The 16,569-nt window shown below is 38.3% G+C and overlaps 1 protein-coding gene and 1 long non-coding RNA gene across 6 annotated transcripts in view; one reads left to right on the forward strand and one right to left on the reverse strand.

Annotated features, from left to right (window-relative positions):
* Positions 1–1,144: 1,144 nt before the first annotated feature.
* Positions 1,145–2,509, reverse strand: LOC109393380 (uncharacterized). 2 transcript variants are annotated; one of them, XR_002126245.1, is made up of 3 exons: positions 2,173–2,509; positions 1,931–2,071; positions 1,145–1,819 (listed from the first exon to the last, which is right to left on the reverse strand). It is a non-coding gene; the product is annotated as an uncharacterized LOC109393380 (long non-coding RNA). The 2 variants fall into 2 exon arrangements; XR_002126240.1 differs by having other exon boundaries at positions 1,145–2,071.
* Positions 2,510–2,638: 129 nt separating this feature from the next.
* The window catches only part of ANKHD1 (ankyrin repeat and KH domain containing 1), a 104,628-nt gene continuing 90,697 nt past the window's right edge, over positions 2,639–16,569 (forward strand). For all 4 annotated transcript variants that reach the window (XM_019662394.1, XM_019662386.1, XM_019662401.1 and 1 more), the window contains exon 1: positions 2,639–3,078. In XM_019662394.1, the coding sequence (XP_019517939.1) occupies positions 2,788–3,078 (291 nt within the window). In that variant the 5' untranslated portion in view covers positions 2,639–2,787. The remainder of the gene's footprint in view (positions 3,079–16,569) is intronic.

Consider the following 16,569-nt stretch of genomic DNA (forward strand, 5'->3'; position numbering starts at 1 on the left):
GTCCCAAGCCAGTTCTTAACCATCGCGCCACTCGGCCGGCCCTGGAAGAATATTTTAAAACCTAATAATATGGTTTGCTTGTGAGAGAAGATCTGGGTGTTTGGTGGGCAAAATAAAGATTTGGAGGTTCCTAACTTCCATACTGACTGTCAAACTACTGACAGTAAGTGTCTTAGGTAAAGATCCAGGGGAAAAAAAAAAGATTACTGCTCAATCATATTTTCCTCGCTATACTCAGGGTTGGTTGTTAGGCACTGAGTAGAGTATTTTTTATATGCTGAGAGAGTAGTCTCTCTCTCAAATATGCTGCGAAAATGTATATACTCACATTTCCTTTCTCTCTGTCCTTGAGATGCATTACGTTTGTTTAAAGAATGTAATAAGTTTGTTCAGGGAGTTGCATCAGAAATTATTTTTGTGTTAGTGGTAGGAATGACAAGTAGTTCCTTTGTAATGCTGCACCAGTCAATACCTGTTTTTGCCTAAGGATGTATCCATACCAATTCTGGATAATCCAGCTTTGAAGTGGGTTGGGCTGTGCCGGGTTTCTTTTGTTGGTGCTATTAGTTTGGGTTGTGACCTAGTCACATGTGTCTTGAAAACTTAAACAGCGCCAAGGATATGAGCTAATTAAGTTTACAAATTCTAACTAAAGCCAGTGTACATGGCATTTACACCAAAATAGTTTTCTAGAAAAGGTACAAGACTTTTTTCCATTTTCTAAAACTTGTCTAGAAAGAACATTTACCTAACATGTTCTGTTCATAGAAAACACATTTTTTTTTTTTGCATGTGAAATGCCAAAATGAGTAATTACCTAACCAAAGAAATGTTCACAATCTTCAAAATGTTCTTTAAATGTCTGGAAGACATTTTAAGTCATTAAAAAAACACCATTATATTCTTTATAAATTTTTTAGATTCCAGTTCAAGGGAGGTGAAATATTAAATATTGCACAATCAAGATAAACAAAGTCTTTTGTTAAATTTGCAAAAGAGGGGACAATGCCACATCGTTTGCTTTTAGCCAACCCATTGGCTAAAAACCATATGGACATTCTCTGGGTCAAAGGACATTTGCCATACAAACTTCACCAAAGGCCTTTCTGGTGATCTTTGGTCATAGGATTAGTTGGAGCATGAGCATTTTTAAACACCTCTTTATTGACAAATGAGAGAAAGAGATGAAGATAACTGAGTTAGAGATCTCTAGGAGAGGAAAGATCCCTTTAGCTCGCCTTGTTTTTGCATCACAGGGACCTGACATGAATTAGTTTGGTTGGCAGGACCCAGGGGCAGATGGAGGGCTCTTGAAGTAAGAGTAGCTAACAAAATGAGTTTTTTAAGTTTGGCACTTTGCTAAGCGCCTTGTTATTATTACCTAGTTTATTCATAACAGCAACCCAATGAAGGAGGTACTAATATGACTCGCATTTTACAGGTGAACCAACTAAAAAATCAGAGATTAAACGACAAACGCCCAGAAGTCCCACAGCAAGTAAGCGACGGCACCAAAACTCGAAACTGCTCCAGAACACGCACTCTGAACCTCTGTCCCGCGGTCTGACTCCGCTCGCTCTTCGCCGCCTTCCCACCTTCTTTCGTGGGGACAGTTCCCAGTACTGAGGCATGGCGCTGTCCAGCCCTCAGGCCCGCCGCCTTCCACAAGCAAGAGAACGCGGCCCCGCGGGGCGATCCAGCCCGGAGGTTGTAGAACTGCCGCGCCCAGCCACGTCCCGGGGCGCGGGCGGGCCGAATCGCCTCCGGGCGGCCATGGCAAACAGCACCCACGGTCGCCTCAGCTTCGCGCGCTGGGCTCCTGTTGGGAAAGCGGGAGGGGTGCAGCGCAGGACCAGCCCGGGCCCTCACCTCTTCTGGCCCCCTCCTCCAGCCCAAAGAGCCTAAGGCAGATTAAGTCAGGCAGCCTCACCTGTCCCAAAAGGGTGATCTCTCTAGTGACTGACGCTCCGCTCCTCCAACCAGGGCTTGGCGGGAAGGTGGAGCCTAGATGAGACTGACGGCTTCTTCCTCCAATCCCCGTGCAGCAACCCTCTGGCCGCAGTCTCCGCGCCTGGAGGAAAGCGACAGGTGGGAGCTGCATTACCTCCGCGCCTTTTAGACTTGGTGTAGAGGCCTCCCCGAGCGCAGGGTGAAGTCTACTCCAAATCTCACCAATTCTTGCGAATTGTCCGTCACCTCAGCCATCATTTTTATCAAAAGTGGAAATTCCCCAACCCTTTCCCGTCACCTCAGATGGAGGCGGGATAAATGGTACTCTTACCGGCCAATTGTACCATGCGACGTCCTGTGACAAAGTGACCGACACTTTAGAGGGCCAATGAAGTCTCCCATTGTCAGGGGTCACTATGACTGACCATAAGGCCAACTAATCCACTTTAAGGTCGTGACGCGATAGTCAGAGAGTTTGACCAATAGACGTAGAAAAAGACCGGAAGTCAGCGCGCGGGGAGTAGAAGGCGGGTGTTCGCAACCGCCTAGGCCTGCGCGGGTCAACGCAGCTTGGAGGCCCCGAGCCAGCGAGCGGCGCGTGACGAAGAGCCTGAGCGACGGGTCACCTTGGCCAATGATCTGCATCCGCTTTGGTGCTGTAGCCAGTGGCGAGTATGTGGGGCGGGAGGCAGCAGGTTAGGCAGTGAGAAGTTAGTGGCGCTGCTGGGACGGGGGGGAAGGAGACGCTTCTTCCTCCTGCTGCTCCTCTCCTTCCCGGGATCAGCAGCGGCCGTGGCCGCGAGTGACTCGGCAGTGTCTCCGGCTCCGCGCCCGACCATGCTGACCGACGGCGGAGGCGGCGGCACCTCCTTTGAGGAGGACCTGGACTCGGTGGCTCCGCGATCCGCCCCAGCCGGGGCCTCGGAGCCGCCTCCGCCGGGAGGGGTCGGGCTGGGGATTCGCACCGTGAGACTCTTTGGGGAGGCCGGGCCAGCTCCGGGAGTCGGTGGCGGCGGCAGCGGTACGGGCGGAGGGGACGCGGCGCTGGATTTCAAGTTGGCGGCTGCTGTGCTGAGAACCGGGGGTGGAGGTGGTGCGTCTGGCAGCGACGAGGACGAAGTGTCCGAGGTACGGCTCCGGGACCCCCACCTCCCACACAGCGTGGGGCATGAATGCTCTCTGGGCAGGCACGGGGCCCGGACCACCCTCCCGCGGCCCTGGCGGAGTCGTTCTCTGACAGCAATCGGCTCCAAGGCGGCGGTGGCAGCGGTGCGGGCCTAGTGCGCCCTCGGCTTACTCTTCAGCCCGCGGCTCGAGCCGGACCGGTTCCCGTCACCGTCGGTAGACCCACAATGGGGAGTCCTTTGGTCTCTGAGCTTCGCGCGGGAACCAGGACTCGTCAGGCTACCTCCCGCCCACCCCGCTTTGGAGATGGGGGGAGGCGGGGTCTTGCCAGAGTCCCTGCCCTTGGTACTGAGAGAGAGGGAGGGTGAGAGACTGAGACTGAGAGACAGGGAGGCAGAGCTAGCTAGCTGAAAGAGCATTTTCACTGTATGTCTCTCCTCACAGTTGAGGGGTTTGGAGACTTATTTGCCTTATGCCTTACCTGTGTATTTAAGATGGGTTGTTAATTCCCTCCTTTAGCTTGAGACAGGTGAGAATAAGGAGCTCGCCTTTTTTTACCCTGAAAAAAATCACGTGAGTCTTGCACCTGGAACCTTTTGTGAAATTAGACAGGAAAAGGAAGTTCCCGTGCAGTTTTGAACTTCAGAGTAGCTGGATAGCTGAACCCTGGAGATTTTTAGGCTTGGAGAAGATGGGGCATCCTATGGACGTCTTTTGCAGTGAGGGAAATTATTATAGTTATCAGGTCCTTTTAAATCGTGTATTCCGGGCCTTTTTAGGTCTGAGCAACCTAAGATGGTAGGCATCATCTTTTGGGCTCTAAGGGAAAAGGAGATAATTTATATCTATACTTTTTTCCTCTTCACTGTGGCTTGGATATAGTACTGTACTGTGATGACTATTGTTCCAAGTGCTCAGAGTATTCTATTTTGGTTCTAAGGTGCCTGGTTCATCCCCTATGACCAATTATTTTAACCTCTGATCTTGGGTGTTAAAGTACAGGGATTTCTCTGTGTGTGCAACTATCCTGGCTGTCGTATTTGAGAGGAATAGGAGAAACTGTACTTGTGGGTTGCAGAATACAGTTAATGTACAGTTTTACATTCTAGGTCTGAACAGGGGTTCCTGTAGATTTAAAACCTTCATACACTTTGACCCCAACATTTTGTTTTGGAAAAAAACTGTAGGTTGTAAGGGATCTAGTCCCTTGAATGTCTGTATCTTTGAAATTCACCTCCACTTTTGGACTTGTGGAACTCTTTCTTTTGTCCTTTCATTGAAAATTGATGAGAAATGAACCTAGAACAGATGCTGTACTTCTTACCTAGGAAATAAAGTGGGAATATCTTTAAACTTTAGAGTCTATTTTTCTTTGAAACTTGTAAGAGATACTGAAAAGGTTTGCTTTGATCTTAGTGTGATAGAGAGATAATGTCCTTGATTTTCTAGACTATTTTTACGTAATCATCATAGGTGAAATGAAAGGTCACTCATTTGCTTTTACATAAGTAGTATTCTTAAATTTCTTCAGAGGTAGAGTGCTAGTGAGCCTCAAAGTCATAAATTTCTAACTCTTTGGGCTCGTGTGTTATATCTGGAAAAGGAGCTTTTGAGGTGACCGTTTCTGTGAGGCGCGTGCGCACACACACACACACACACACTTCATTTAGAGTCAGCATACCATGTGGTTAAAGCTGTGAGCAGAATCCACACCTTTTGTGTTTTTTTGATGTTTATCATAGAAGTTATTTATTCATGATTCCTACACCCATTTAAGTTAATGGTAAAAGAACCCCTTATTCTCCTGTTTACTTAAGTTTTCTTTGTCTACAAAAGGATTTAGGTATTAAGTATATATATATATATATATATATATATATATAGACCCCATTTTTGGAGTGGAGGTTTCTAGGATCCTCAGAGAATTTAACGTAGTCTAAGATGATGTTCAGTGTTTATATAGATTCTTTCTTAACCTATGGAGAAAGGAAATTTTGTTTTTATGTCTTGTTTCTCCCTTATCACATAGAGAAGAACTTCCTGGAGTATCTAGTCTCTGCTGTATAGTACATGTGGTAGGGTATAGTTTATGCCTTTGTGAGTGAAATGACCTATTTTGCCCAAGAAAATTTCTTGCCTTTTCTTTTCTCTCTGACAAGATGAGCTGTCTTCTCCCCCATATTGCTCCCTTTGAATTTACAGTGTGAAGACCATAAATAATGTTCTTCAAAAAACACCCTACTGGCATTTATGAATAATGCTAAAATCTTTATTTTCCTATTTTGTAGATGTTTTAGAACCAAGTACGTATTTAGAATCTAGACAACCAGAGAGATAATGAGTTGTTTGTAGTTTGAGCGTGAAGTTTGTTTTATTTCCCGAATGGGGCAGGACTAGGTGAGAAATGAGTATGAAGCATAAAGTCCTGTGGTATTTGCTCTAGAATTAGTTGAAGCCTTGTACATTTGGTATACAGAGGTGTAGATACTCTGAGGACCTCTTTTCTATTCATTATCAGAGCCTATAGCTGAGTAAAAAGTTGCTTTTTCTTGCTGGCTAAGTCAAAAGACCTTTTCGTTTGAGGAAGGGACTTGGGTCTTTTGTAAATTTTATATATTAGAGTTGTGCTGCCTTAGGGAATTCCACCATTTGGGATCTTTGGTTCTTGTTTTAAAAATTGGGGTAAATATGTGTTTTGTATTTTTTCATAATAAGCATGTTCCTTAGCTATCAAAGGCTTTGAATAAAAGTTAGAGCTTGCATGGATTCTATTGAAATACACCCATTGTTCAGATCTCTAGATCAGGTTGAAAATTCTTTAAAAACCAAGTTTTAAATGTTAATTTTAGATTTATAATCTATTCTTTTTAGCAAGTTAAAAGAAAAATAAAATTCCTAAAGAAAAGGCTTTGGTGAGGTTTATGACTTAATTTTCCTGTCATAAGAATGTATGCATATACTGTATTGTATTGTATATATGTGTGACCCCCTCTTTTAAAAATTATAAAAATAATATAGTCTTGTGTAAAATTCAACACTATAGGGGAGATATATAGATATAGATACAGATATAGTAAAAGTCCTCTTTCTCACCCTTACTGACCCTTTAAATCCCTCAAATACCTCTTCAGAGGTAACCACATTAAATTTTTTTCAGCAAATTGTCCAGGCTTATATAAGCCTATATATGTGTGTATACATGTTTGTACACACACACTTTAAAGACAGATATCCATTTAGAAAGCATAGCTTTATATCATGAGGTGTTTTTTTTCTTATCTTGAGGCAGGTGCTATATTTATGGGTGCCATATTTAGGTAAAAGCACACAGACATCATATATAGCAATTTATAGCAAATTATGTAACAAATTATAACAAAAGCTTTGTAGGGAATTTTTTTTCTTTTCTTTTCTAAAAATTACTTTCAGAGTCAACAGCCCAGGCCCATATAGAAGTTCCATTTTGATTTTCTCCAGTAGGAGAGGAGAGGGATCATTTCCTTTAGGGTTACTGATGATCTACAATCTAGAGCAAGGCATCTTAATAGCAACATGTTGACATTTTGGGCCAGATAATTCTTTGTTATGAGGGGCTCTCCTACGCATTAGCATCTCTAGCCTTTATCCACTAGATGCCAATAAAACCCACCCAGTTGTGACAGGCAAAAATGTCTCCAGACATTGCCAAATGTCTCTTGGGGGCAAACTCACCCTGGTTGAGAACCTCTGGTCTAGAGGCCACTCTTATTGTCAGGGATGGCAATTTTGTCATGAATACTCTGTATTCAAACTTCAGGTAAACAAGGTGAGTCACTGCTTTTAATAGCATCTCAGGGCTTAAGCTCACAACCTGAACAAGAGAGAAATTGAAAGGGGATATACTGAAAGGTTTAATGCTGTAAATTTTCTATGGTATATTTATCATTTGGGGGAACTTTCACTTAAAATACTATATTATTTTTGAAAAATTCATTTATTGTCCAGGAAAATGAATTTCTAAAAAACCTTTATAGGGACTTTGTTCAAGGTAGAAAGGGCTTGATTCCATAGATTGTAACCAGTAGTGATAAAATAGGAAATATAACTTGGTATTCTAGTGAGCAAATTTTGGAGACACTGGAAATGTTTACTGAAGGAAAAGTTACCTGTTATTAACTATAACACTTCGTTATACTGCATGAGTATCAACCTTGCTTAAGTTTTATCCTGAAAAGCCTGAAGACCTTACATATAAAATGATGTGTTGATGACTATGATTATAAGAATGGTGGGTCAAAACAGTTGATTAGGTATGGGTGGAGGAAAACCTTATTGTGAAACCTGAAGTGTGTAGGGGTTTTCTTTTGGTTATTATTTAGTACATTTCAATAAGTGATTACATTCATATAGTTCATAAGTCAATGTAAAATAAAGACAAATACAGTGAAAAGCCTTGGTCTCACCCCTGCTGCCCTCTACACTTTTAATGTGTTATGTCCTTTCATAATTTCTTTATGGAAATACTAATATGTATTTTTATTTTTCCCATTGTTACGCAAAAGACAACATACTATCCATATGAGATTTATAAATGATAAATTTGAGAAGGATTTAGACTTTTTGTCTGATCAAAGTGATAAAACGTTAAGAATGAATCATTGGGGATGTGTCTAAAGACAGTCCTCTGAACCTATTTGGTAGTATAGTGATGATGTACCAGATGACCTCTGAAAATGAATTTTGGCCTTCTGATTCAATGATGGATAATATAAATAAAATATGTTGCTTTAGAGAAAGCAAAGCTTTTTTTTTAAAGTATTAGTCTTGAGTTGGCATATATAATGAAAAGAAGTGAGGAGTCTACCTTTTGTTTTGTTTTTTTCCAAATTTACCTTCATACAGAAAACCAAAGTTGTAAGAAATAACATCAATTTTTTTTTAATCCCCCTATAAGTGAACTATTTCAATATATCTATCTTCTTGGACCTTGTTATTTACAATTTTCCTCTCCTGTTGCTTGTTTATAAAGTCATAGAACCTTGGTGATAATCCTATCTCATCTCATTTTTAGGTAACTGCTACCATTTATTGAATGCTTATTATATGCCAGTACCGTACTAGATACTTTCGTTATTTTATTTAATCGTTTCAACATCCCTTTGAGGTAGGTATTATCTACATTTTTATAGAAGAATAAATGTAGGCTCAGAAATGATGAATCCAAAAAAACAAAATGGTTAAAATGTTACACAGCTAAGTAAGTGGTAAAACTAAGATTTAAATCCATTACTGAATACAGAACCCATGCTACTATTTTGTTTCTTCAGATTAAGAAATTGGCAATGTTTATGGTTACTGAATGCCATTTCTCCAATAAACACTTGCTTAGTCCTTGTTGAAGTTTTCACAGATCTAAACTGAAATGAGAAAAGTAAGGACAGTGTAGTGAATTTTTCATAAAGCTTTTTTTCCCACTTCTTTCTATTTTGAGATAATACCCTTCCTACTGTTACAAAATTAATTTTAAAAATATCTGTATTTGACACAATATCAAATTGGAAACCTCATGTCAGGACCCTGGGTAAAACCTCAGAAGTCTGGGGACCATTGAGCTAAGTGACTTGCTGATCACACAGCTAATTTATAGTAGAAAATAAGTCCACTACCATTCTAGTTTTCTTACCTGCTAGGTTGTCCTGCTTACTGTTTCTCTTCTGATGCATTGTATCAATGAATTAATTAGTTGCTTAAGACTGTATCTCAAACTAGCATATCATCCATAGCTGACCTTGTTGGGAAAGTTTTATATTATTTAATGAAATTGATTAAATAATCAATTGATGACTACCATGTGGATCAGTATATTAAGAAGGAAATCAAAGATGTACCATTGAGTAGAGGAGGAGCACTATTCTAAAGTAATTTTGTAATTGAACCTACATGAAAAGTTCAGGCCTTGTCATTATTCGTTTTAAGAGAATTAAGAATATTAAAACTACTGATAGAGAAAAGCATATACCCAACTTTGCACCTTTGCCAATATGGGAAATTTGTTTTGCTAATTGTTACACTCTTAATCTGTAAAAATTAAAACCTGTGCTATTCTATTGGTAGTTACTGACAGTGTATGGTTCCTATGAACCATTACGATTGACTGGTTTACCTTTCTTCTAGCTGACTTGACCTAAATTAGGAAGAAATTAAAGCTGTATATAAGGCTCTTTCTTACTTGCTAGCATGAAATTTAGCAACTGTTTTGTCAAAGAGCACATTTTGTTCTTTCTCCACTACACACACCAGAGTTCTCCAGTTTTTCTCTTAATGGATGCTGTTTTCAGTAGTAGAAAGGGTGTTTTGTTTTGTTTTGTTTTTAAATAAAGTAGATATCCCACTGTATCTTAGTGGTTTGGGTCACCTGCATTAGTGTGTAATTTTGAAAAGAAAAAGGCAAGTGTATCCCCACGGATTAGCCCTAAGAAATAAAGAATTGAACAGAACAGTTTATTAAGTTTCCAAGGTAAGTTTGATGTGTTTAACAGTTAGTAATGAGGACAGTTAGATTGAGAACAAATTTTATTTTTTTTTAATATGTGTAAAATACACATAACATAAAAATGACCATTTTACCATTTTTTAACTGTTAAAATATACATAACATAAAATTTACCATTTTAAAGTGTACAGCTCAGTGGCATTAAGTATATTCACATTGTTGTGTAGCCATCACCACCATCCATCTCCAGAACTTTTTGATCTTCCCAAACTGAAACTGTACCCATTAAACAATACCCTAGCCTTCCTTCCCCAGCTCCTAGCAACCACAGTTCTACTTTCCTCCTCTATGAATTTGACTATTCTAGGCATATCAAATAAGTGGAATCATACAATATTTCTATTTTTGTGACTGGCTTATTTCACTTAGCGTAATGTCTTCAAGGTTCATCCTTGTTGTAGCATGTATCAGAATTTCATTCCTTTTAAAGACTGACTACTATTCCGTTGTATGTATATACTACATTTTGTTTCTCCATTAATCCGTCGGTGGATACTTGGATTGTTTCTACCTTTTGGCTGTTATAAATATGCTGCTGTGAACGAGGGTATACAAATATGTATTTGAATTCCTGCTTTCACTTCTTTTGGATACATATTCAGAAATGGGATTGCTGGATTATACGGTAGTTCTATTTTAGTTTTTTGAGGAACTACCATACTGTTTTCCATAGCAGCTATACCATTTTACATTCTCACCAGCAATGCACAAGGGTTCCAGTTTTCCACATTCTATCCAATACTTGTTATTTTCTGTTGTGTTTTTGTTTTTGATAATATCCTATTGGGTATGAAGTGGTATCTCATTGGGGTTGAATTTGCATTTCCCTAATGATTAGTGATGATGAGCATCTTTTCATGTGCTTTTTGGACATTGTATATCTTCTTTGGAGAAATGTCTGTTCAAACCCTTTGTCCATTGTTAATTGGGTTGTTTTCATTGTTTGATTGTAGGAATTCTTTATATATTCCCGATATTAATTTTGTATCAGATAAATAATTTGCACATATTTTCTTCCATTCGATGGGTTGCCTTTTCACTCTCTTAAAAGTGTCCTTCCATGCTTAAGTTTTTAATTTTGTTGAAGTCCAATTTATCTATTTTTTGTTTTGTCGTCTGTACTTTTGGTATCACATCCATGAAGTCATTGCTAAATCCAATGTTAACGAAGATTTTTTTCCATTGTTTTCTGCTAAGAATTTTATAGTTTTAGCTCTTACATTTACGTCTTCATTCCATTTTGAGTTGATTTTTTTGTAGAAGGTATAAAGTCAGGGTTCAACTTCATTCTTTTGTATGTGGATATCCAGTTTTTCCAGCACCATTTGTCGAAAAGACTATCTTTTCCCCCATTGAATAGTCTTGGCATCCTTGTTGAAAATCAATTGACCATATATGGGAGGTTTTATTTCTGGGCTCTCTGTTCTATTCCATTGGTCTGTATGTCTGCCTTTATGGCAGTACCATACTGTTTTGATTACTGTAGCTTTGTAGTAAGTTTTGAAATAAGACATTTTCTTACGTAACCACAATGCATTTATCAAAATAGGAATTTAACAAGTTTCCGAAGTATTTTTAAAATTCAAATTCCCCAAATTTAAAAAACATAGTTCACACATCATAGAATATATAGTCTTTAAAGTATACAATTCAGTGGTTTATAGTGTACTCAGAAAGTTGTACAGCCATCACCACTATATATTTTTAAATATTTGTATTACCCTCAAACAAAACCTTGTACCCATTAGCAGTCATTTCCCATTCCCCACTCCCTGCATCCCCTGGTAATCACTTATCTGCCCTCTCTCTGGATTTGCCTCATCTGGGCATTTCATATAAATGGAATCATACAATATTTTATGCAGTGCTCCTTTTACTTACCATACTGTTTTTGAGGTTTCTACATGTATCATTGGAATAATACTCCCGTTTTGTGAATATACCACATTTTGTTGATTGATTGTTCATTGACGACATTTGGGTTATTTCCATGTTTTGGCTATTATGAATAATAATGATATGAACATTTGTGTACAGGTTTTGTACATACCTTTTATTTCTCTTGTGTACATACCTAGGAGTAGAATTGCTTGGTCATATGATAACTCTTTATGTTTAAGTTTCTGAGAAACTACAAAGCTGTTTTCTATAGCAGCTGCAACATTTTACATTCCACCAGCAATGCATGAGTGTTCCAACTTCTCCACATTCTTGCTAACATTTGTTATTATTATAGCCATCCTAGTGAGTATGAAGTGGTATCTCATTGTGGTTTTGATTTGCATTTCCCCAGTGACTAATGAAGTTGAGCATCTTTTCATGTGCTTGTTGGCCATTTATATATCTTTGGAGAAATACTCAAATATTTTTCCCATGTGTTGATTGGGTTATTTGTCTTTTTATTGTTGAAGTGTTTTTTTTTGTTTTTTTTTGTTTTTTTTTTTTTAGAAGAAAGCTTACGTGTTTTGGATGCTAGTCCTGAGATATATGGTTTGCAAATATTTTCTCCCATTTCTTGGGGTTGGGCTTCAATTTTTATATTTATCTATTTTTTTCTTTTGTTGCTTGTGCTCTGGTGTGATGTCTAAGATACCGTTGCATAATCCAAGGTCATGAAGATTTATGTCTGTTTTCTTTTAAGAGTTTTATAGTTTTAGCTCTTACTTTTAGGTCTTTGATCCATTTTGAGTTAATTTTTATATAAAGTATGAGGTAGTGGTCCAACTTTATTCTTTTGAATGTGAATATCCAATTGTCCAACACCATTTGTTAAAAAGACTATTTCTTTCTCCATTGAAATGTTGTGGCATCCTTGTCAAAAATCAGTTGACTATAAATGTGAGGGTGTATTTCTGGAGGGGGTACTTCTCTTCTGTTCTATTCTACTCATTTACATGTCTTCTTATGCTAGTTCCATACTGTCTTGATACTGTAACTTTTTATATTAAGTTTTGAAATTGGGAAGTGTAAGTCCTCCAACTTTGTTCTTTTTCAAGATTGTTTTGGTTATCTGGGTTATTGGATATGTTCTTGTTTTCTTGATCTGGTCTTCAGGGAAGGTTTAATGGGGGGTATTTAATATGCTGCAGAATTTGTGGTCACACACAAAAGATCCTCCCCTTACCCCCAATAATAATCCAGCTCTTGAAATTTCTCCTTTTGTATATACTGAAGGTGGATGGGGGGAGGGGAGGCGCGGGTGGGGACATGTCATTTAAACCTGTGTTTGCCAGGCTACCAGAAGAGTAACTTGTCAAAGTATTAGTGTTTGGGCTTCTTTATGCATCCCTTCCTGACAAAGCCTGGCTATATGTTTGAGAGGAGATAAAGTGAAGCGGGAGATGATTGGTTTGGGTAGTTGCGATCTGAGTGCATCTGATGTGGAGTATAATCTGCAAGAAGAATATGGACAGAATTCTTTTTCTAGAATAACAAATAAATGGATACGTGGAATAACATATAACACATAGCAAGTAGAGTTTTTGCATCTGACTTCTAACAACTGCTTAAGAGGTGTGAATTCAATATTTAAGTAACAACACAATTTGCTTGACACCCAAGCCAGTGTTATCACCTGTGTTATTAAATTGCAAAAACAAATCTTGTATGTCACTGCTTAAATGGTCCCAATTATGTTAAATTACTAGTTATTTTAATTCTATGAACAGTGAGAGTCTGTACTATATTTTAATACCTGTTTTACTTAGGACCTGATTGACAGGTTAACAAAGGAAAGTTTTTTGTTTTTTTTAATTTGAAGAGACCATTATTTAATACTACTCTTAAATCAGGTGCATGTATTTGACCTATAACCAACCCCCCAACAAATTTAGAATAACATGATAATACAGTATTAAAGGTACTTACTATTATGTGTTACCTTGTTGCTAATCTGTTACAATTATTCACTCATTCTGCAGAAAAAAATCAGAGTTTGGGGTAGGGCCTCTTCTTCATGAACTCACTTCTAGCATAAAATTATCTTTCAGATTAGAGTCCTTGTTTGAGTATTCTGATTGGTATGGTAGCGTGGATTTATTTATTCCACAGTAATTTATCTAGAGCCCACTATTTGTTAAGCTTTGTGCTAGGGTTTGGAATTACAAACATGAAAAAATGTGGTCACTGCCCCTTTAAAGACATTAGTCTTTTCAGGAACTAAACATTTCAGGGAACGTGAAAACAAGGTAAATTATTTATTCAAATTATATTTGCCTTTCTAAACTTTTAGATATTAAAATATTATATTTGAATGTCTGTTCTAGGCATTGTGCACTTTAATTGCATCACCTCGTTTAATTTTCTTATGGTCTTCTGACAGTCCAAGATCCTAAACTAATGTATGGATCATTGCCCTGTGTTTGTTGGATGATCACTGTAAAGTTTGAGTTTTGGGTGTCTTCAGTACTTTAATAGGATTTAAATGGCAGGTTTAAAGGGGCAATGATTTTACGTGAAAGGCTACAAAGTCTATCAGCCTAAGATTGCCTTGTGCTTATATTTGAGCAAAACCACAACTGTTTCATTACATTCTATAAACTCTCCAAGCATGTCCTGGTTCAGGGCCTTTGGCATTGCAGTTCACTCTCTCAGCATTCTTTTCTTAGATAACCATGTGGCTTCCCTGTCTCACTTATTTTAGCAGTCTGCCAAGAGGCCTTGAGCTGCCTGCTGTATATATGCTCCATAAACATCACAGGCTCACCAGTTCAAAACTGAACTCATCATTTCCCCCTCCACCCTTATCCTTCCCCCCCCACCCCCCACCTTTGTGAATTGAATTCCTCTAAAGCTAGTTTCTTGTGGTCAGAAACCTCGGAGCTCACATCTGCTGTTCCTTCTCACCACACACATCTAAGCAGGCATTAAGTCCTGTATGTTCATTCTTAACATCTTGTTTATGTGTCCCTTTCGCGGTATCCTCACTGCTTCTGCTATAAACCAAATGATCACCTTTTACCTGCACTTATTGCAGTAGTCCTTGGCTCTGTGTACCTCCAAGATTATACCTAAGTCTTCCTCTCATGTTTTCAGCGTAAATTCTCTAATTCCAGTTCAATCATATCACTCCTTTGGCAAAAAGCCTTCCCATTCCTTAGATAAAAGGGTAAATTCAAATTCCTTGGTATGGGAAACAGGGTTATTTAGAATTTGGCTTCTGTGTATTTTCCCAACCCTATCCTTGCTGTACCCAACTTTATTTGCTTTTTATATTCCAGCCATACATACCAAATTGCCATAGTTCTCTGAACATGTCAAGCTATATATGCCCCTGGTGTATTTGCTTCCACTGCTTTGGCTTCTGGAATCATAATAACTACTATATGCTGAATGCTTATTGTCCACTGGGCTAAATGCTTACCTATATATTCTCAAACTACCTTATGAAGAAAATGATATTATTCCCAATTTACAGAGAAGGAAACTGAAGCTTAGTGACATTATGTAACACACATGAAATCATGCATCTAGTACTGATGGAGCCAAGATTTTAATCCAGGTGTCTTGGACTGTAAAGCTGATGTTTATAACTACTGCTCTGCATTGCTGCTATCACAATTGTCCCTCTTTGCCATCCTGTTGGATACTTTCTTGTTTCAGTTGTCATCTCTAACTGATTTCCTTCATTACTATCCTAATTGGAGTGGACCATTCCTTCCTCTGTGTTCCCATGTTGTCTGTATATAACTGTCTGTTATAGCATCTGTAATACTTTATTATATGTATTTGTCTGTCTTAGTGAGCAGGAATCATGTCTTATTTGTTTTTGTGTTCCTGGTATATACTAGAAAGTCTGGCACATAATGGGTGCTCAGTAAATGTTGAATGAATGTCTGTGTAGTGTTTAATATGCTCAGGTTACTTGTTAGCCTAAGACAAGTATAATTGAGTCTATATTATTTTTGTGGAGTAGAGAGCAAGAGTATAGGAAGACAAGGTTCTTAGGCAAACTGACCTTAATAGTAGTAGTGGTAATATTAATAGTAATGATAACTAATATTTGTTAAGCAATTACCATGTGTTAAACACTGTTGTACAAGCTTAAATATATTGTCTTGCTTAATCATCAATAGCTGTGATATAGTTACTGCTATCTTATTTTATAGCTGAAGAAAATGAGGCTAAGAAAGGTAAAAACAAGTTAGCTAAGATCACACTGAACAGTGGGCTGGTTGGTATTCTAAGAGTCCCTGCTCTTAGTCATTATGCTGTCGTCCCCTTATTGGTATTAATTGGAGGTTTATGGATGTTTGAGCTCTTTTTAACTTATTTAAATTGAGTATTCCTTTGAGTGTTCAATGTTTATTTTCTATTTAGGTTAACGAGCAGAAGCCAGGACTTCTTTCTAACCTCAATCTTACCCATTTATTATGATATATAGAGTAACATTTCTTCCTTCAACAGTAAGATTTTCTTGACCTTAACTGCCAGATACTGCATTCCTGTGGCTTTTCTAATGAGTATGTAAGCAGTCTTCTTTTTTAAAAAACCTATTGTGGCACAAATTTTGTTGTACGTATGCTGGTTAGAAATCATGTATATGGGACTGCCAGAAATTACTAAATGAAAGTATGATTTGTCTGTCAGTTTAAGAACTGTGGCAGAGAGAAGTTAGTGGGCTTGGTAATCTATTTCATTTAATTTTTAAAAGTTTATTCCTGACATTACTGTTATTGTTAAACTGTGACATTGCGATACTTGTAGATTCTTTGCTTACGTCATTGCTTAGTGTTTGTTTTAGTTATACTCCATTGTTTAGAAGATTTCATTTAGTACAGTTTGGTGTGGTGAAAGGGTGTGAGCTTTGGAGTCTGAAATACATGGCTTCAGATCCTTGCTTGGTTATGTGACCTTGGGCCAGTTAACCTACTTCATTGAGTAGGTAAGGTGATTGAATGGAATGACATGGAATATGCTGATACATATGGGGCATTTTATTTTAGATTTTTTTTTTAATTGGG

This window comes from Hipposideros armiger, unplaced genomic scaffold (assembly GCF_001890085.2).
Source record: "Hipposideros armiger isolate ML-2016 unplaced genomic scaffold, ASM189008v1 scaffold_11, whole genome shotgun sequence".
Lineage (NCBI taxonomy): Eukaryota > Metazoa > Chordata > Mammalia > Chiroptera > Hipposideridae > Hipposideros > Hipposideros armiger.